The 21,838-nt window shown below is 42.8% G+C and overlaps 1 protein-coding gene across 2 annotated transcripts; it reads right to left on the bottom strand.

Moving 5' to 3' along the window:
- Positions 1-3,025: 3,025 nt before the first annotated feature.
- Positions 3,026-17,526, bottom strand: LOC309331891 (carboxypeptidase inhibitor SmCI-like). Of its 2 annotated transcripts, none has more exons than XM_081844474.1 (7): positions 17,155-17,526; positions 15,501-15,680; positions 9,385-9,435; positions 7,128-7,304; positions 5,677-5,715; positions 4,877-5,056; positions 3,026-3,221 (listed from the first exon to the last, which is right to left on the bottom strand). In XM_081844474.1, exons 1-7 carry the CDS (start codon positions 17,243-17,245, stop codon positions 3,217-3,219), a joined length of 723 nt encoding a protein of 240 aa, XP_081700600.1. In that variant the 5' UTR covers positions 17,246-17,526; the 3' UTR covers positions 3,026-3,216. The 2 variants fall into 2 exon arrangements, with proteins under 2 accessions (XP_081700600.1, XP_081700599.1); XM_081844473.1 differs by having other exon boundaries at positions 5,677-5,711; positions 7,124-7,304.
- Positions 17,527-21,838: the final 4,312 nt, after the last annotated feature.

A 21,838-nucleotide genomic window follows, 5' to 3' on the forward strand; every position in this document is an offset into this window, starting at 1 on the left:
CAATTTTCTAATAGGTAGGGACACTCTGAAGCACCTCTGCTTCGATCAAGGAAATGTCCTGTTCTTGAATGAGGACTGTTCTGAAATAGGCACATGGAGGAACTATCAGGTCAAGCAGGAATAACCTTGGCAAAGCCAGAAAGAGTTCTGTAGATGGTGATACAAACCCACTCTGCTGCCTCCTCCTTCTCTAGGCATCTGTACAGACTGATACCTGATGACAGACAACAGTGAAAGTCATACTCTCCAGCATTCTTGGGACCCAAATCAGGGCACTTCTTTTTTTGGCTGAGCTTTCTCACACACACAAGATTGCAAGACTTGTGGCTTTCATTCCAGCGCTCTAGTGCCACCCAGCTGACTCATGCCAGGCTGAGTGTCTTTTGGTCCAGCATTCTGTCTTGAGGACTCGTTCCAGAGTGCTGGACCAAAACTCAAGGCATTCCATGATCCAATCAGAAGCCAAGATTGGCTTCTGTGATTCCAAGATTAAAACAGGACAGTTGAGGTGTATGGGTGAGGGCATCCCTGCAAATAAACCATTGGGATCCTCAGTATGCACTCCTGGTTGTTCCCAGGGCCACTGCGAAAAAAGGCCACAGTGAAAAAAGATTTTTCAGGGTCCCCAGTAAGGGCAGACTGGCGAGAAACGGGATTTGTATTTATGTTCAAAAAATAAAATAATATGCCCTGCCTGGTATACAAATGAAACATGGACTAGGAAATCCACAAATAATTAACGACACTACTGAGAAACACAAAAACATATGTAACATAGTCAGCCCCTGGGCTGTGTGATCAGCTGCTTCAAAAACCTCACAAATGTCCTGTACTCAACACAAGAAAACTAGCCAGGTGAGCTATTCTGGAACCATCTTATACTTAAGGAAGGGATGTGGGTGGGAAAAGGAACAGAGTACAATTGGTTTATCCACAGCAAAGCACAATCCAACCCCACTGGCTATTATTGGGGTACTGGGAGATCTCTCAGGCTGTATCTCTAGAGGAGTGGCTGGCAAAACAGGACCGGTTTCTACAGGTTTGAACTTCTCTTGTTAACTCTCTGCGTACTCTATGGCAGGATCTTGGATTCTGCTTGCTTCTAAGAGCGTGTGGGTAAGCAAGAGCCATATTCATTCCACACCTTCCACCAGCACTTACTACGGTTTTGGAATTGTTCCACAGATTAGGGCAATTACACTGTGTGAAATAGTCCCAGTTAAAAATAAGAAGCTTTTTCCAGTGACAAGCTGTATTTCCCAGAATAGCTTGCAATTCATGACACAATAATGATTTCGATTATGATGAATTTCCCCATCACACGTATGTATCTGGGTGAACGTTGAATTAATACAGCCTACCCCCAGTGGCGTAGCATGGGGGATGCGGGGGGGGCCAGCCGCACCGGGCGCAACATTGGGGGGGGGCGCTCGCACTCGCAGCTCTCTGCCCCTATCTGGCTCACTCACTCTCACTGCAGTGCTGGCTGTGCGAATCCGATCCGAGCTGCCGGGTCGCTGCCCACTGTGGAGGGGGAGGGTGCCAGGCGTGCGTTGCGGTGCGGAGTGGAGTGGAGAGAGAGCGAGGGAGGGACTATCTGGGGGAGGGACAGTGCAGCGGCCGCCCAGCGCAGCGCTGAGCGCGGGAGAGAACCACACCCGACCAGCCCAGGCAGCAGCAAGAAGAAGCTGGCAGCGGCAGCAGGTTAGGGGTTAGGGGTTAGGGGCGCAAATTACTTGCCTTGCCCTGGGTTAGGGGGCGCAAATTACTTGCCTTGCCCCGGGTGCTGACAACCCACGCTACGCCGCTGCCTACCCCAGCCTAGCAGACATTTTAAAGTGCAGCTTTCATCTCCCCTGACCAGTGGGAGTTGTAGTCCAACAACATTTGGAGGTCAGCAGCTTATAGAAAGGGCACTTAACTTTTGCCTGGCACCTTTCCTGTCTGTGTTTGAGGGATGTTTTTTTTCGGGGTTTTTTCCTGGTTTTTTGTTTTGTTTTCTTTGTCCTGCTGCCCTAATATATATTTTTGTTCAAGTGTTTTTGTTTCCGTGCAAGAGGCAACATGATAGAGTTGTATAAAATTATGCTCAACACAGAGAAGAAGATGGACTGAGAACAGTTTTCTCCCTTTCTCATAACACTGTAACAGCAGAAGTTGTGGGCATCCAACGAAGCCTCTTTACTGCAGTGGCTAGAAATTCAGCTTTAATTTATTGCTTAGAAAAACTGTCACGGTCTGGGTCATCAGCATTTTGAATGTATTATAAACATGTAACACCAGATGGCACTGGAGAGCAAAAAATAAAATTCTTTGTGATTTTCCATAGCGGTTTTTTTTTTTGTTTGTTTTGTTATAACCGTTTAATTTCTGACTTATTTATAGCGGGTTTTCCCCTGTGTGTAGATCTACCCTGTGATTTTGGGTTAGGCATAGAATATCTATCTGTCTATCTATCTATTTATCTATCTATCTATCTATATCTATTAGCATATGACTGACATTAAAGTTTAGAAGAAGAAACTCGTACTTTTAAAAACGATATTCCATGTCTATGGCATAGGAGTCACCTTCGTCAAAGATGCAATCCATCCTATGAAAGTGAAAGGAGGCCTGTCTCTTCTAAGCTGATGCCTGCTGCTAGCTAGCATTTCATGCTGCCAAAGTCTCCTTTTTTAATTAATGTTAATTAATGATTCATTTTTTTTCCAGTTTAAAAAGTCTAATCATTGAAAGGATGAAACCCACCTACTTTTTAGAAGGCTAATTTGTTGGCGTAGTTTCTGCCAATGCCCTTAAACTGGTACCAGGGTAGATTCTGAAAGCTCTGAAGACTGGATATTCAGAACTGGAGAAAAGGCCCTTTCTGCTTGGGAGTTGCTGTCCTACTTTAAAAGACTCTCCCTCATTCTCCCCACTTTTGCCCCAGGGGTGCATGGACTTTCTAAAATGAAGACATCAATAATAATAGTAGTAACAGTAGTGGTAGTAGTAATAATGCCCAACAAATAGAGCCCACAGGATCTGGAATAACAGGTGAATTTATTGGCAAGCAAGAAAGACATTCCAGCAGACTGATACAGCAGGATAAAAGGCATCCATCTTTAGAAGAAGCTGTGGGGGGGAAGGCTTCCTGGCTTTCTCTGGTGCCTTTATTCCGCAGGAGCAAATGATATGTTAATGAGTCTGAATACAGTTCTGCACAAGGATTCAATGTTAACCTGAAGGAAGAAGCAAAATGTAGGGACAATCAAATTTAAAGGTGAGAGATGCTACTACGAGGAAATGTTTCTTTGAGGGCTTTAGGCAGGAAGCTCATGATCCAAGTTTATAAAATAAGGTAAAGTGTGGTGAAACTAGGCAAAGAGAATTTTTTCTTGCTTTCACAAAACTAGAAAAACCAATGAGGCTGAATGGTGGGAGATTCAGGAACAGACAAGAGGAACGACTTCTTTATACAGTTAAACTATGGAATTCATTACCCCAGGTGCTGATGATGGCCACCAGCTTATAGAACAATCCAAACTATAGAGATCTGCCTTGTTTATCAGCTTCGTTGTTGTTGTTTAGTTGTGTTTGACTCTTCATGCATCTGGCATGCTCTGGTTTATCGGCTACATTGGCCTAAAAACTATTGCACTAAAACTTATGCAGCTATGACTGGCAGAAAGTCCCCATACCTGTTGGAGGACAGAAGCACACATCCACTGTATCTACAACAACATCGCTGATATAACCCAAACCACACACACTGTTCATGTACTATGCAGGAAGCTTCTGCCCGGCTTGGAAAGGAAGGCACAGTGCTCTGACAGGTCCAAGGGCCCTCTTGCCACTGTCCCAAAGCCTGCCCAGCTTTGGGAAGGAGGCAGAAGGGCTCCAGCTTCCTGTCAGCGGCCTGACACCTCCTTCCCAAAGCCCAGGAAGCTTCTGCTCAACTTCCGGAGGTATGATGTTCACACATGCGATGTTGCAACATCACACACGGAATTGTTGAATGGTTTCTTTAAATGTAAAGGTTCATCATTGTTCCACCCGATGTGTATGTCTTTAAGGGGCCAGAGAAAGGGCCAGAGCAAAATAACGAGACCCAGCTTTACAGCTGTGAAACATAGCAGGTGCTGCTGAGTTGTACTGATTAAGGTGTGTCAGCATTTGGGTGTAGTATATAAGGAGCAGCACCTAGCTCTCCCATTACCCTGGGGGATGGGTTGGTGGTTGGGTCTGGTTTGTTGTTGATGTATTTAGTGTATAAGGAGTTTTTGTAATTAAAACCTTGTTTAAGTTATTTTTGAGTCCCTTTTTAATGCATGGTCTCCCCAGCAAGCAAGCTCTCTGCTGCGCTACCATACTGCAAATAGCCAACAGGAATGTCACCCTCCCCATCGCCTTTGCAATCTGGAGCCTCTGGCCTTAACTGTTACCTTATGAAAAATTTCACCTCATGCCACTGTTTTCCACCTTTTAATTCTGCAGAAGCTGTGGGTTCCATACAAGCCAAAGGATAACAGTGTTTATCTAGACTTCAGGTGAAAAGGTAGTTTGCAGCAAAGATACCACCTCTCCAGTAACCATCTGCCATTTTGGGAGGTGCAAGGTTTTGTTTGTTTGTTTGTTTGTTTGTTTGTTTGTTTGTTTGTTTTTAAAAAGGCTCTCCACATTCCATTCTCCACTTCTGTCTTCTCCAGCATCAGAGTGCACCTGCTTCTACCTCAACCCATAACTCAAAGACTATCACCAGCAACAAAGCTTCCCCCTCTCCCATGAAGTAAGTATATTTATTGTACTACTGCAGTTGGAACAAGATCACTGCATAAACCATGTCAAGAGGTTCCTTAGGTTCTCTGGAAAAGTTGTAAAATTTCTGTATCCTTACCAGGGCCTCCACACTCCCGACGGCATTCTGCTTCATTCATAAAGTTATTTCTATTGCCATTGCAGCCACCAAATTGGAAAGGTATACACTTCTTGGTTTTGGCATCATAGTAAAAGCGAGGAAAGTTTTCATCGCATGGCCCTTTGTCTAATGGCTGTTGGCATGTGGGAAGCAAAGAGTCTGGAATTTCAGAAGGGAGAGAAGGACAAAGACACCTATTATTTCATTGTTTGAACGACAAAGGAAAACAAAGTCTGAATGGGTCATGTTTGTGATCGCCACTCTTAAGATGATCTCAGTGACAATAATGACACCTCTGCCTTGAGATTCAGCAGTCATACTGATGGAGAGGTAAAATCATATACCAAAGGAGACTGGCTGAAACTAGCTAGGTACGACTATGATTTATGTAGTTCCATAAGGCAGATTTAGCATGGTACTATGTCTACCGCCATTGGATGGACAGTTGAGTAGAGGAGCACAGCTGAGGCTGGAATGCTACTCTCCTTCTCTGTCATCCCTACAAGAATTGCTTGAACTCCTGATTTCTGCTAGGCTGCGGTAGCTCCTGCTTAGCCCAGTGGGTCTAATGGTGGTAGACTTGGTGCTTATGGGCAGATGCTACTGTGTCTTGTGAGGACACAAGCCTTACTATCCTGGGAACAAGGTGGAAAGTCCCAAGTGATTGAGAAACATTAGAAAAGGACTTTAAAAAGGAGACTGCAATATTGAAGAAAGCCAGTGCATATGAGGGTCAGACATGAAATGCCATGAGGCTGTTACTTAGACTCAATCCTTACCTGGATTCACTTCAGGGTTTCTCGAATCTTGAGGTCTTCCTGTTATAATAAGGACAAGGAGTGCAATGTTACTATATGGCAGGGGTGAGAAACCTTTTTCTATCTGAAAGTTGCAACCCCTCATGGCAACCTTACATGGCCTGCATGCTAGTGGTGGCAGGTTAGGACCAGGAGCTGCATTTTTTTTAAATTGATTTTTTAGCATATCAGTTCCAACAATCATTTAATATAACTTCTTATCTTATACAATATTTTAGACTTCCGCCAACAACCTCTGAAGATTTTCCGTTCTTTATCACTTGTTCTGCGTTTCTTAATTTCTCTATTACTTTTAATTGTCCTTAACTCCTTAACTAATAATTCTTTTCAAAGTCTTTCTTGCAATATTTCACAAAACCATCCTTGCAGAACTTCTTGCAGTCCTACTAGAGTAATCTGTTTATTACAATTGCTTTTCAAATAGTCCAAATATTTACTCCAGTCCTCTAAGAATCTCTGATCCTGCAGGTTTCGAATCCTTCCTGTTAATTTATCTAATTCTGCATAGTCCATTAATTTCATTTGCCATTCTTCTTTTGTCGGAGCTGCTCTTAGCTGCCCAATGCTTATTCAAGAACAGAATGGCCACTTGCAGCTAAGGACTTACAGGAGCTCAGCTTAAGACCCAAGGCTGCCTTTTCTTTTCGCATGAATCAGCCTATAAATTAACATCTTTCCTTCTCCATATGCCATCAGAGATTAGGTGAAAGGCAATCAGATTGGATACAGTAATGCTCCCACCCAACTATGCTGTCCCAAGGAATGCTCACCTGGCACCATGCCTGATGATCTCCCCTTTCAAATTGTTACTTATTCAGAGGCTGTGTTAACTCATGTAATCCTAATAGGAAAGAGTTGTAAACACCAGAAACCTACCAACCATGCAGCACATTTTCTGGACTCTTTCCACCACCCCTTTGACAGTTGTGTACGTTTCCGACTCTAGCATCAAAGGCTGGATTTCTTTTGACTTTTTAAAAAGCAGCAGCAGGAAAACCCCTTCCCGAGCAGGATTCCTACACTCTCATTACCCCTCTCATGTTTAAAGGGCAATGTTATGTACTAAGCTTGGATCCTAGAACAACAGGCAAGTAGGATCCTAGAATGCAACAACTGATTGGCCTGCAGGAAAAGACCAATCAGGCTCCAGGAGCGAAGCAGACTCAGCCAATCCGACGGAACTCATTGTGTAAATAATGTATATAAAAGCCTGAGGTTTGGGGGGGGGCAATTCAATCACTGTTTTACAAGCTGCAATAAAGAGCATGAAATCACTACAAGACTCTGAGTATATTTCAGGCAAGATTTCAGGTACTGGAGCTAAAATACCCTTAATGAGTGGATAATGTTAAAAGAAAGGTGCAAGTTGTTTTGGTTGCCTGAAATTACCATAAAAACTTATTTCTACTTACCCAATGGTTCGCACATCTGAGAACACTTCCAGTAAGACTCAAAATTGTTCTCATTGCCTCCGCAGCCATGATAAACAAATGGCAAACATCTCTTCATCCTGACATCATAATAATAACGCGTAATTTTCTCTCTGCACCATCCTACACGTTTCCTCTTTTTGCATTTCTGAGGTGGGTCTGGAGGGGGAAAGGAGGGGTGGAAAGCTCATATAATCTCTTATTCTGCAACATATTGTTTAAAATGTTGGGTGCCACCCCCGCTTTCTGCAAGACTCCGGGGGCTTACAGGGTCTGTGTTCCTTTGTAGAATTGAGACATGACAGAGACTTTTGTAGCTTTAAGAAATATGGTTTATTCAACTCTTTACACCCACAGTCTGCATGGAGGGAGTTACAGCATGGACATTTCAAGAGGGGCTTGTCCCCCACAGCAGTGCAGCCAGCCTTCAGCCAGCCTGCCCATGATGCATCCCAGTCTCTCTTCTCCCTTCTTCTCAGAATACCCTGCTAAAAACTCTCTCTTCCTGTCACCTCACACTGAAGCACCACTCCCATGTAAAGACACGTTAATTATTTCTTTTAATTGGGGGGGGGCATGTTGTGGGCCAAGCCACTGCAAGCACCTTGTCCAGATCCTAAGGCCTCATCAACTAATACAAATCCCCTATTATCAGGTAAGTTGTGTCAGACACCTTACCTGCTCCATAATAATGGTAGCATAGCAAATGAGACTGAAATAATAATAATAATAATAATAATTCCCTACTGCCCTTTATCTGAGAATCACAGGGCAGTTTACAATATAAAAACACAAAAATATGTACCATAGTAACAGACAAAAACAATACCACCACATAGTTTAAAAGGCTATAGATTTTTTTAATTAGGCAAAGGCCTGGAAGAAGAGGGATGTTTCTATCCAAAAAGCACCTGGCAAACTTGTCATTGAAAGCCTTTGATGGTTCCAACATTCTGTTCCCATCATCAAATGTCAACAGTTTCCTCACCACATGAAAAAGCTCCACTGGCCAGCTGCTTGAGGATGCAATGAGGGAGCAAAGCAAACACGATTTGTTTCCTTCATCACAATGCAGTGGGCACAACTATGCACTCTTGTTTCCTGCAAGACCTACATTGGCTCTCGCTATGTTTCCGAGCACAATTCAAAGTGTTGGTGCTGACCTTTAAAGCCCTAAACTGCCTTGGACCCTGTATACCTGAAGGAGCGTCTCCACCCCCATTGTTCAGCCCAGACACTGAGGTCCTGTGCCGAAGACCTTCTGGTGGTTCCCTCATTGCAAGAAGTGAAGTTGCAGGAAACAAGAGTGCATAGTTGTGCCTACTGCATTGTGATGAAGGAAACAAATCGTGTTTACTTTGCTCCCTCATTGCATCCTCAAGCCAGTGGAGCTTTTTCATGTGGTGAGGAAACTGTTGACATTTGATGATGGGAACAGAATGTTGGAACCATCAAAGGCTGGAGGCCGTTCCCAGTCACCAGTCTAGTTGCCTCATTCTGGATTACTTGTAGTTTCCAAGTCACTTTCAAAGGTTGCCCCACAAAGAGTGCATTGCAGTAGTCTAAGTGGGAGATAACCAGAGCATGTACCACGCCAGTGACACAGTGCGCAGGCAGGTAGGGTCTCAGTCAGCATACCAGATGGAGCTGGCAGACAGTCGCCTTGGATGCAGAATTCACCTGTGCCTCCATGGACAGCTGTGAGTCTAAAATGACTCCCAGGCTGCACACCTGGTCCTTCAGGGGCACAGTTACCCCATTCAGGACCAAGGAGTTCCCTACACATGCACACCCTCTACCCCGCTCCATACAGTACAGATTTGGAGAATAGGATATTATTTAAACTTAACGAAAAAAGGTTATCTGCAATCATTATTCTAACTGTGTTGGGCACTTTTTAAAGTGGGGGGTCAGTGTGCAACCGCCCCAATGCAGTGAAGGCCAACCTAACTTGACTATGAACTAGAAGCAGTATTCAGCTTCGTTCCCTTTTGTTGAGCCACACAACTTCCAGTGTTGAACACCAAGATCCTTACTGTGTGAACCAAGGCCAACCCCCCAAGCCTCACAGAACTGAGTGGCAAGCTGAGGGGGTCCCTGCCCATTATCTTGGTGCTTAAGTTATGGCACAGGCCTGCCTGTTGCGACTGTCTTACCTCTCATATTTGCAGGCATTCTCCCTGCACTAATCATGCACCTCACTGAGGAACACAGAGCAGACAAGAATAGGAACTCTTACCTTGTCTCCACCTCATATCAATTCCCATACTTGACCAGGATACAAGGAGTTCTACAAAAAGGACAAGGGGAAGATTGTTACAGTGTGGTATGTTTGATGTGAATGAGTGTCCAGTACTGTCAAAACCACTTTGATATTAGAGTTCAATAGGAAAACAAAAAGGGGTATTTCAGCAACTTAGCAATTAGCTAGACACCCAGGAGCTGTTCTTAATCTAAGTTACCATTCTTTTCTTGAATAAACTTCAGGCTATTTTAACTGAGCCTTATTGGAGCCTTAGATTAAATCAGCCTCATCTTGACATAGCCCAAAAAATAAAGTAAGGCTTTCCAATAGGTTACCGATCAAAGGATTGGTGTAATATGCTCAAACTGTTTTGTCCTGGTTAGCAACCTTGTAACGACACACACGACATAACAGGCTGTACGTAACAGTATAACTTCTATTTCAAAAAACAATTCAACGTATCATGTCACAATATGCAATTCCATAGGCCAATTTACCCTATGAGCGGAACACATACTGAGAGATTAAAGTGCAGTTTATTTAAATTATTAAATTAAATAAAATCTACCATTTCTATCAAAAAATGAACTGGGGGAGAAGTTTGGTTGTGATCAATCAATAGTTCCTGAATCTGTGACTTAACAACATCTAAAGGAACATTGGTATATAGGGAAGAGACAGCCCACGTAGCCACAATACTATGTTGGGTAAAAGTCATGTTCTCAATAAGGGTTATAATGTGTTTAGTATCCTGAATATAGGACGGAGTTTCTTTAGTAAAGGGATGTAAAAAAGAATCAATAAAATGTGAACAATTTTCCAAAAGGAAACCTGAAGCTGAGACGATAGGTCTCCCAGGTGGTGGTAACCTATTTTTATGTATTTTTGGAAGGGTGTGAAATATTGGTACTCTGGCATGTTCAGGACATAAAAATTCTGCCAGCGGTATGTCTACGTAGCCCAAAGATACAGCTTCATTTAAAATTGTCTGAAGTTTGTTCTTCACCGATATGGTGGGATCACCAGATAAGGGCGAGTAGAAATTAGAATTATTCAGTTGTTTCTCTGCTTCTTTAATGTAATCAATCTTGTTCATTAAGACAATAGCTCCACCCTTATCTGCTGGTGTTATAATTATATTCTTGTCTGCAGCGAGTTTGCTCAGGATCACTGAGTCCTCCTTGCTTAGATTATATTGCATGTGTCCCTTCTTCTTTTCTTTACTATTTAAATCATGATGTACCAAATGTTGAAATGTTCTAATTAGGTGATTGTGGGAGACTGGGGTGAAGGTAGATTTGCACTGAACTTGAAACGTTCAGGTATCCATGGTCTGTTACCAAAAAAATCCCTTAATTTAATCTGCCAAATCAACTTAAATCAATCAATCCTTGTTTGGAAAGCAGAGTACTTGGGTGTAGATACAGAACCTAAACCTATATTCAACACGCGGAGTTCATCTGGAGTAAGTTTTCTTTGGGATAAATTAACTACTAACGAAGTACTATTGCTGTCTGTGCTTACTTCCTCTGGTATGGGTGCCTGATGCACTGTTTGGAAAAAGAATGCTAAGTGAGACCGGATCTGAGTCTAAGCTCCCTATCTTCATCTGTACCACTGATACTGGATAAACTATCATAATCTGTAGGCATGGTAAAACGATGCTGCTTGTCGGACCTATTGGATAATCTGTTGACTTGTCCAGATGGGCTAAGCCATAAATAAACCCTCCCTGTAGCGTAATCTTTGAGATCTCTACTGATTTTCTTTTTCTTAAAATTAGATAATTCATTGGAGAAACTCTAGAATTCTCAAAAGAATAGACTGTATCTCCCGATCAATCCGCTGGACTTTAATCTCTCAGTATACAGTATGTTCCGCTCATATGATAAGTAGGTCTATGGAATTGCATATTGTGATATGATATGCTGAATTGCTTTTTTGAAATAGAAGTTATACTGTTACATGCAGCCTGTTACATCGTGTATGTCGTTACTAGTATTGTATTTATGTAACAAAAGGTTCAGCGGTGCTTTGTATCTGGTTAGCAACCTGGCTGCTGAATTCTGCACCAGCTGGAGTTTCTGAAGTGTCTTCAGAGGCAGTCTTGCGTATAACACATTGTAGTACTCTAACCTAGAGGCTACCAGAGCACTGATGACAGAAGTTAGGCTGTTCCTGTCCAAACAGGGGCACAGCTGGCCCACCAGCCAAACCTGATGGAAGGCATTTTGCACCACCAAGGTCACCTGAGCCTCAAGCGACAGAGAGAGTGTACGGTAATCAAGAACAAGCAGCCTCCCATCCATCTAGTCTAGGGAACTACCGTATTTTTCATCCCATAGGACGCTCCGTCCCATAGGACACACCTAGTTTTTTGGGGGGGAAATAAAGGAAAAAATTTTTCCTTTATTTCCCCCCCAAAAGCAGGTCGGGGAAACCGAACCAGGTCGGGGAACAGCGGGATGGCGGCGCTGTGCCTCCCTGCTGTCCCCCAAGCTTGTGGGGCTGGCCAATGTCTGTCCGGCACACGGGGCGCTCTGCTTCAGGGCGCCCTGCCCGCTGTGCGGCAGGCTGCTCTCCGCAGCATGGGGAGCCCTGCGGGGAACTCCTGTAGGGCTCCCCACGCTGCGGATGTCTGTCCAGCGCGCAGGGCGCTCTGCTTCAGGGCACCCTGCCCGACGGGCCGTAGGCTGCTATCCGCAGCGTGGGGAGCCCTGTGGGGAACTCCTGCAGGGCTCCCCACGCTGCGGATGTGTTCCTGAAGCACCGGGCACTCTGCTTTCAGGGCGCCCGACGCTCCGGGAAGCAGGCTGCTATCTGCAGCCTAGACATCCCTGCAGGACCTCCTGCAGGGCTGCCTAGGCTGCAGATGTCTTCCTGAAGCCTGGAGAGCGAGAGGGGTCGGTGCGCACGACCCCTCTCGTTCTCCAAGCTTCAGCGAAAGCCTGTATTCGTCCCATAGGATGCACCCAGATTTCCCCTTCATTTCTGGAGGGGGAAAAGTGCGTCCTATAGGGCGAAAAATACAGTACTTAAGAATAGTGCCTCAGCCTTATCTGGATTTCATCTCAGTTTGTTGGCTCTCTTTGAGTCCATTACCAAGGCAAGACAATGAACCAGCAGATGTAAAGGAGAAGTAGAGCTGTGTGTCATATTGCGTGGCTATTCCCGCCCCCTCCTACAGCTGGAGTAAATAAAGACACCGGACACCAGAATTTAGGTTAATGGGCGAAAAATGGCCACAACTTTATTGATTACAGGTAAGAGCAGTATTGGCTTAGGCATTGGCCCTAACAGACTATCCAGTCTAACCAGGAAGGGTTAAACACCAGCAGGGGGAGCCCCCCAGATGCACATCCCTGGGCACCTCCCCAGGGGGTTTACCGCTCGGGGGCGCGCTTTAGGCCCTAGCCTCCGTAGGTTTCGGACGAGGCGACGCCCCTCGGAGTCCTTTAACAAACTACCCTTCAAGAATTGGGGGAGGTGATGGCGTTCCTCCCCCCCATCTCATTTGCATAACAATACCCCTGCCAATGCCTAACCGCCAATACCAAGGAGTTGTGATGTTTGCTACGAGGTAGGCGAAAAAACCAAGTGGCTTCAAAATTCCAGCCAATTAGCCAAATGGAAAAACTCCTACCAGGCCCCTTGCGGCGACCAGCCGAAGCCCATAGCAAAGTCCGAATGCGAAACCTAAAGGGCGGGTGGGTGGGAAACCGCAGCTGCTGTAAAGGAGGAAAAGGGGCGAGCCAGGGCTGCCCCGACCTTAAGTGCCCCAAGGACGGCCCGCCCCTGCCGCCAGCCGATTGGCTGACGCTGCAGGAGATGAATAATAATGGGAATCCCTGAAAATACCTAGGGGTAAACATAACAGCAAAAAATATGAGCTTATTTAAGGATAATTATGAGAAATGTTGGACAGAAATTAAGAGAGATTTGGAAAGTTGGTCAAGATTGAAACTTTCCTTGTTAGGCCGGATTGCTGCTATAAAGATGAATGTATTGCCAAAAATGCTGTTTTTGTTTCAAACTCTGCAGATTGTGGACAAAACAGAGTGCTTTGGGAAGTGGCAGAGAGATATTTCCAAATTTGTCTGGCAGGGCAAAAAGCCCAGAATTAAGTTTAAGATACTAACCGATGCGAAAGTAAGAGGGGGCTTTGCCCTGCCAGACTTAAGGCTGTACTACGAATCAGCAGCTTTCTGCTGGCTAAAAGATTGGCTGCTTCTCGAAAACACTGATGTACTGGACTTGGAAGGTTTTGACAATGCTTTTGGTTGGCATGCATATTTATGGTATGACAAGGTTAATATTCATAGGGCTTTCAAGAACCATATTGTCAGAAAAACAGTGTTTAATGTCTGGACAAAATATAAAGACTTATTGGAAAATAAAACTCCAAGGTGGCTTTCACCATTGGAAGCTAAGGCCCGGAAAAGACTCAATATGGAGGCCGAATGGCCGAAGTATTGGGAAATATTAGAAAAAGATGGAGACAATTGGAAACTGCGGAGTTTGGAGAAAATGAAGGATAAAGTGCGAGACTGGTTACACTATGCTCAGATTAAAGAAGTTTTTAAACTTGATAAAAAGTTAGGATTCCAGGTGGAAAAATCGAAGTTAGAAACGGAATTGTTAGAGCCTAAGACTAAAGTACTCTCAAGAATGTATAACTTGCTGTTAAAATGGAATACACAAGATGAAACGGTTAAATCGGCTATGATAAAGTGGGCACAGGATATTGGGTATAATATTATGTTTGAGGACTGGGAAAAGTTGTGGACCACTGGGCTGAATTTCACTGCATGTAATGCTTTGAAAGAAAATGTTATGAAAATGATATATAGATGGTACATGACCCCAGTCAAACTCGCAAAAATATACCACTTGTCTGATAACAAATGTTGGAAATGTAAAGAAAATGAAGGAATGTTCTTTCACCTCTGGTGGACCTGCCCTAGAGTGAAGGCTTTCTGGGAAATGATATATAATGAGCTAAAAAAGGTATTTAAGTATACCTTCCCTAAGAAACCAGAGGCCTTCCTTCTGGGTATTGTCCGCCAGAGGGTGCTAAAGAAGGATCGAACATTTTTTATGTATGCGACAACAGCAGCAAGGATACTTGTCGCCAAGCACTGGAAAACTCAAGATTTACCCACACTGGAAGAATGGCAGATGCAACTGATAGACTATATGGAATTGGCCGAGATGACCGGCAGAATCCGAGACCTGGGAGAGGAGACGGTAGAAGAAGACTGGAAGAATTTCAAGAATTATTTACAAAAATATTGTAAATTGTATGAATGTTAAGAAGGATGCTAGATTATAAATAACTTGGCACCATTAAGTTAGATGAAGTGAAGCATGAAAATAAGTTAAGTATAAGAAAAGACAAATTTTGGATAACTATCAGGCTAAATTTAAATTTTTTAAGGTTTGAATAAATGATATCTAAAACTAGAGATACAATTGGAGAATTAGAAAACAAGAATGGAAATAAGGTGATAAATTGCTTGCTAAAATTTTATATTTAGGAACGCAGGAGCGGGAGATGTGAGGAAGTCCAAAGAAGTTAAGAAAATATGTTAAGATATGTGTTATGCTGTCTTTTTGTATTGTAATTAAAAAAATTGTCAATAAATATTTATATAAAAAAAATAATAATAATGGGAATCCCTGGGTCCTGCGGGGCTGGCGCCAGCCCCGTGAGAGTGTAGGCGGGGTTGTGAGCCCGCAACACCCCCCCTCCTAAGTTCGGGAGTGGCTTTACTGGCAACATACTTCAAAACCCTGGATGACCCCACTCAGAGGTTTAATGTAGATGTTCAACAGCATGGGGGATGACATTGAACTCATGGGGCTGAAGAGCATTCTCTAAGCATCACCCTCTGGAAGCAACCATTCAGGTAGAACCGGAACAACTGTAAAGCAGCACCACTCTAACTCAGACAGCCGCTCCAGAAGCATAAAAACTCTAGCAGCAGAGAGCATAATCAGTATAAGAGATTCTCAAACAATAAGATATTTGAAACAGATTTTCACTTCAAACATTTGGGAATTTAAAAGGCTTAGGAAAATAGAGGGGGATGGGAAATATTTGCCCTTACCAAACCTTTCACACTCGTAAATGCAATCAAAGAGATTTGCAAAGTTATTTCTGTTGCCTCCGCAGCCACCGTAAATGAACGTCTTGCACATGCTGTCCTTAAAATCGTAGTAATAATTTTCAAGATCTAATTTGCACCGTCCAGGTCTTGGAGGGAGTCTACATTTTCTAGGCATAGATTCTGGGTGGGGGAGAGATGGGAAGATATCATATATTGCATCTCATTTCATTTCATCTTTTGAAACTTAGAAGAAAACAAAGTTGTTACATTTGTAAATCAAACATCTGATACTATCTGATACTGTCTCTGCCTAGTAGCTACAGATGGAACCTCCACAATGGGACCCAATGATCATATCTACCAAAGAGCCAACTGGAAGCCTAATTTTCCCCCATTGTAAATAGTCCAGTTGTGATCTCTCCCATAGTCTTTAAGATGACTATAACATACCAATGTGGTAAATCTGATGAAGTCTGTGTGTTCATGATGACTGTGAAGCTGCTACACAACCTTCCCTATCCCCCCACTGGTCTCTCCATCAGTCTTTCACTTGCACCTGCTCTAATTTAAAAATTAGTTTTGCTTGGTGCATCATCAAGAACAAAAAATGTGGAGGTATTAGTGGAGGGATGAGGTAGGGGCTCCTACTCCCTCGCTCCTTTGGAATGGATGATGGGTTGTGATGCTTCCAAAACTTGCAGTTAGTCCGTTCATAAGTTGAATGCCATATACTGATAATGTCCACATGTATAATGAGCCAACTTCATTTTGATCCAACCAAGTTTACTAGTACTGCAATTCAATCTGAGATTGATTTTGAGTTCATTTATATTCTACACCCCTGAGAGGTCTGCAAGATGGAAGGCAGGAGTTCTTAGGTAATGGCTCTAGCGAGAGGCTTTCCAAAGGTGATTTAATCAAATTCTCTTTATTTATGTAACTTCCTGAAATCTAAAAGTGTCTTTGAGAAGTTAGGAAGCGTGACGCCTGATGCATGCTTTCAAAATACAGCTAGAGACATCGCTGGAATTAGTGGTATATGTGGTACATAACATGGTTTCAGGAGCTGTATGGGGGAGAAATATAGCTGCTCCCATGGCATGATTTGTGTGGTTGTTGTTGTTGTTGTTAGCATACAAACCCTGGAAATAACTTAATGTGAGCACATCACAGAGATGCTTCTGGCTCTGTTGTGAAAGATGTGCAAAACGAACTGTGCCTCTAGGCCTCTAGATCTCTTACCTTGAAGAAAATTACAGAGAATAAAGAAGCAGCAGTTTTAAATCCCTTGGGCTACCCCATATTAACAAAATCTTTTAATAACAGGCAGGTAACTTGAATTTGAAGCACTTGAGTTTGCAGCACAGCAAGCAAATTGTGAGTGGTGATGGGATCACTAATTAGGGTGCAAGTACTTCTGCAAGGCCCAAAGGAATGTACCCAGTATAGGGAACACCCCAAGTGGAGGGGCCAGAGAGAGAAGTATACAGGCAGGCTATACACATGCCAGAGAATTGTTGTCCCTATGACACCAGCACACTACTCTGTCCATGCCTCCATATCCCATCCATTCTGCAATGGATGCCTCTCCTGCAGAGAGGCTGGGGGCCTGCAAACTAGTTGCCTACATGAGCCAGAACAATGGAAAGCTTACCTTTTGTATAGGCAAAGAAACCCTGCATCTTAGACCAAGGTGCAAATAATCCCAGGATGAGGAAAAGGAGTGCAGTGTCGCTGCACTGCATGGCGGCTGTTTGATGTGGACGCTCAGTGCTGAGAGGAACCTCTTTAATAGCGAGAGGTGTTCATTTAGATGGCAATCAAAAACAATTTTTTGGCAGGTAGGGACACTCTGAAGCGACTCTGCTAAGATCAAGGTAACTTCCTGTTCTTGAATAAGAACTGTTCTGAACTAGGAACATAGTGGAATAATCAAGTCAATCAGCATAACCTTGGCATGGCCAGAAATATTTCTGTCCCCATAAGATGGTGGTTCAAGCCTACTTTGCTGCCTCCTCCTTCTCCAAGTATTTGTACAGCCTGGCACCTGATGACAAACAATAGGGGTTTGTTGGTTAATAGGCTCTTGTGACTTGTGGCTGTTAGAAGCTTCAGGGAGGCCCTGACAAGAAAGAGCAGATCAGATGAAACTATTAGAGGAATAACGGTAGGAAATAAAGCATATAAACTAAAAACATGCACAGATGACCTTGTGATTACGGTAGAGGACCCAAAAAAGTCACTACCAAAGGTGTTAGAAAAGATCCAGGATTTTGGACAGGTATCAGGTTTTAAATTAAACAAGAACAAGACTAAGATCTTGGTGGAAAATGTGACAGAGCAATATAAAAAGGAGTTACAACAGATTACAGACTAAACTATTTACAAAAAAGTCAAATATTTGAGGGTATGGCTGACAGCTAAGAATATTAATATATTCAAAGATAACTATGAAATTACATGGAGAGAAATAAAAAGGAATTTAGAAATCTGGGGAAGAATGAATTTATCGCTTTGAGAAAGAATATCAGTGATTAAAATGATTGTATTGCTAAGAATGTTATTTTTATTCCAATCGATCCTGGTGGTATATGGTACTGGATACTTTAAAGAATGGCAAAAATATATTAATAGATTTATCTGGTGAGGAAGAAACCAAGGATAAAATATAAATTATTATCAGATGCTAAAGAGAGGGAGGGCTTCGCCCTGCCAGATTTGAAATTATATTATGAGGCATCCTGCATTTGCTGGATCCGGGAATGGATAATATTGAAAAATAGAGATATTCTAGATTTAGAAGGGCATGATAATAGATTTGGATGGCATGCATACTTATGGTATGAAAAAGCAAAAGTAGAAAAAAAATTAAGAATCACATAATAAGGTAATCAATTTTTAGGGTATGGGAGAAATATAAAGACTTATTAGAACAAAAAACACTGTGGTGGCTCTTCCCATTAGAAGCAATATCTTTGAAAAAAGTGAACATGAGGGCTAATTGACAGACATATACAGAGCTGTTAACCGAAGTAGAAAACCAGGTAAAATTAAAAGACTTTGAAGAGATAAGAGAACTGGTAACAGACTGGTTAAAGTATCATCAATTAAATGATATCTTTAAGACAGATAAAAAGAAAGGTTTTAGTTATGAGTTATCAAGAATTCCAAAAGATGTTTTAGAAAATAGTATAAAATTATTGTAGAAAATGTATGATTTGCTCCTGAAATGGCATGCAAAAGACAAACAGGTTAAATCAGTGATGATAAATTGGGCAAAAGTTTTGGGACATAATAAACAAACGGCAGACTGGGAGAGGCTTTGGAAAACAGATTTAAAATTCACAGCATGTTGTTCACTGAAAGAAAATTAAATGAAAATGATGTACCGGTGGTATTTGACTCCTGTTAATTTAGCAAAAATGTATAGAACAAGTACAAATACTTGGTGGAAATGCAAAGAAAAAGAATGTATCTTTTATCATATGTGGTGGACATATAAAGTAACTAAAAATTCTGGGAGATGATATATAATGAAAGGGAAAAAATGTTTAAAATAACATTTGTTTTTTTAAAAAAGATTTTATTAGGAATTATGGGTACCGAGATACCAAAGGACCAGAAAAGATTGTTTATATATGCAACAACAGCCGTACAGATACTATTAGCCTAGAGATGAAAGGAAGAGACAACCCCGACCTGAGAGGAATGGCAAACCAAGTTGATGGACTATGCCGGAATGGGAAAACTAACTGGGAAGCTCAGAAATCAAGAAGACAAGAACTTTCTAAAAGAATGGGGAAAGTTTATAAATTATCTATGAGACTATTGTAAACAGGTTAAAACATTAGCAGGAATTTTAACTACACTTGTAAAGTAATGGATAATATAGAAGGATAAAAAGTTGGGTAAGTATGCAGTTGTAAATATTATCATTACGACCCATGGAAGGGATGGGGGAAAGTCAGGAGATTCAGAGTAATCTTAATATTTGGATTTTGAATTGGGTTTTTTTGTTGTTGTTGTATGTTTATACTTTTTAAAATCAAATCTTAAAAATTATATATATATAAAAGTTTCGAGGAAAGTGTCCTACCCATTTACCATGTGAGGACTGGAAGCAAAAAGGGATAGCTCATGCAGCTTTGAATTTTGACCAGAGAAATATAACATAGCTTCAGCCACCTGGAAATGATGCTTGCTGGAGGGATGCAGCTCTGCTACTGCTCTTGCTGTCTGTGCTTGCCTCCTCAATAGCTGGTCCATCTATATATCAACAGCAGTAAATCGGGGAAGCTTATGAGCCACAACAGAAGGCAGAGGTTATTCTGTGTTTATTTAATGATCCTAGAAACATGAAACAACTGGGCGTAAGATAGTTTCTCTTACAAAAGTAACTGTATAGCTAGTCACATGTTGTGCATACTGTATATTGCTTTGCTATACATAAATTTTGTGGATTCATTTCTTCAGAGCCGTCTTTCCCATTGGGCTTACTGGCGCGTTGCGCCAGGGCGCCAGCCTCTCAGGGGCGCCCCAGCGAGTTGTTGGGATTTTTGACTACGTGCCATTCTGTGCCGCTTCACACAGAGTCAATTAAGAGTTGGCCAACAGCCAAGGATGACTGAGCAGAGAGGAGTAATCTGCCTGGAGATATGGGACCCTGGATACAGCTTTGCCATTGGTTGAGGTCTCACACAGGCATGATGACTTATGACCTAACTGACTGCAGTGTGTGTTGGTCAGTGTGGAGTCTGAGAGTCGTTTGGAGTTTGTTAAGAGCTAGTTAAGATCCATATCTGTTCATGTATATAGTAACTTGTAGAGTCTGCTGTAAATAATAAACACCTCTAAGTAACCAAGTTACTGGTTGCAGCATTTTGTTCTTGCTTCATCCATCCTGCCTGCAACTGATTGCTTTCTGGAACTCTGTGTATGCTCTGCTGAGGTCTGACTAAGGTCCTGCAACAGGTCAATGTTGCAAAACACCAATAAGAGTGGGGGAACTGCGTGGCTTTGCCGGCGGCCTCCCCTTTCCCTCCTGCAAGCCTGCCAGCTGCGCCCCATCAACCATATGGATGGCAGGTGTGCAGCTTCCTTGCCAAGCCTCCACGGGAGGAGAGCGATCCCCACAGAGGCTTGGGAAAACTCTGGGAAACGGGGCGGGGGGGCAGCGCCAGAGGGATCTTTGCACCACGGCGCTGGATATGCTTAAGACAGCCCTGAATTTCTTTTAGCTGTTGCAGTACAGCTACTGTCCTGGGATTTTATTGTGGATGTCACTGTATCATATTTTATTCAGTTTCCCCCTGTGCTAGTTCTTATTGTGAGTTTGATTTTGTTGCCTCTGTATTTCCACCCTGGAGCTTCCATATGAAAGGTGGACTGCTAATCTGTGCTTTTTTTCTGGGGGTACTCAAGGGCACGCAGTTCTGGCATGTTTCGTTTTGATTTTTAAAAGTGTGGCACTTACTGTCACAACTTCATGGTGAGTACCAGCACCATTTTTCTATACAGTGGTACCTCAGGTTACATACGCTTCAGGTTACAGATGCTTCAGGTTACAGGCTCCGCTAACCCAGAAATAGTACCTCGGGTTAAGAACTTTGATTCAGGATGAGAACGGAAATTGTGCTCCGGCGGTGTGGCAGCAGCAGGAGGCCCCATTAGCTAAAGTGGTGCTTCAGGTTAAGAACAGTTTCAGGTTAAGTACGGACCTCCGGAACGAATTAAGTACTTAACCTGAGGTACCACTGTATATGTATATAAAGCACTGCTGTTAATGCCTTTGAAATATCAATATACAGTGGTGCCCCGCAAGACGAATGCCTCGCAAGACGAAAAACGCGCTAGACGAAAGGGTTTTACCGTTTTTCAAGGCACTTCGCAAGACGAATTTCCCTATGGGCTTGCTTCGCAAGACCAAAACGTCTTGCGAGTCTTGCGAGTTTTTTCCCTGCCCCCCCCCTTTTTCTAAGCTGCTAAGCTGCTAATAGCCACTTAGCCGCTAAGCCGCTAAGCTGCTAATAGCCGCTAAGCCGCTAATAGGGATGCTTCGCAAAACAAAAAAACCGCTAGACGAAGAGTCTTGCGGAACAGATTATTTTCGTGTTGCGAGGCACCACTGTATAACTAAATGACTTGTAAAAATATTGTTGAATAGAGAACAAGAGGCAATGCTTAATAAACCTGTTACCTCCATTGGCAGAGAACCATGCATTTGGGAAGAAGATATTAAGGATTTAAACAGAGAATGAATCAATGTAGACATAGCCTGATACTCAGGAATTAGGATACAGAGGATGCTCAACCCCCATTGTCTTTATTCAGAACATTCA

The sequence above is a fragment of the Podarcis erhardii genome (assembly GCF_964252035.2).
Source record: "Podarcis erhardii genome assembly, chromosome: 16".
In the NCBI taxonomy this organism is placed as follows: Eukaryota; Metazoa; Chordata; class Lepidosauria; order Squamata; family Lacertidae; genus Podarcis; species Podarcis erhardii.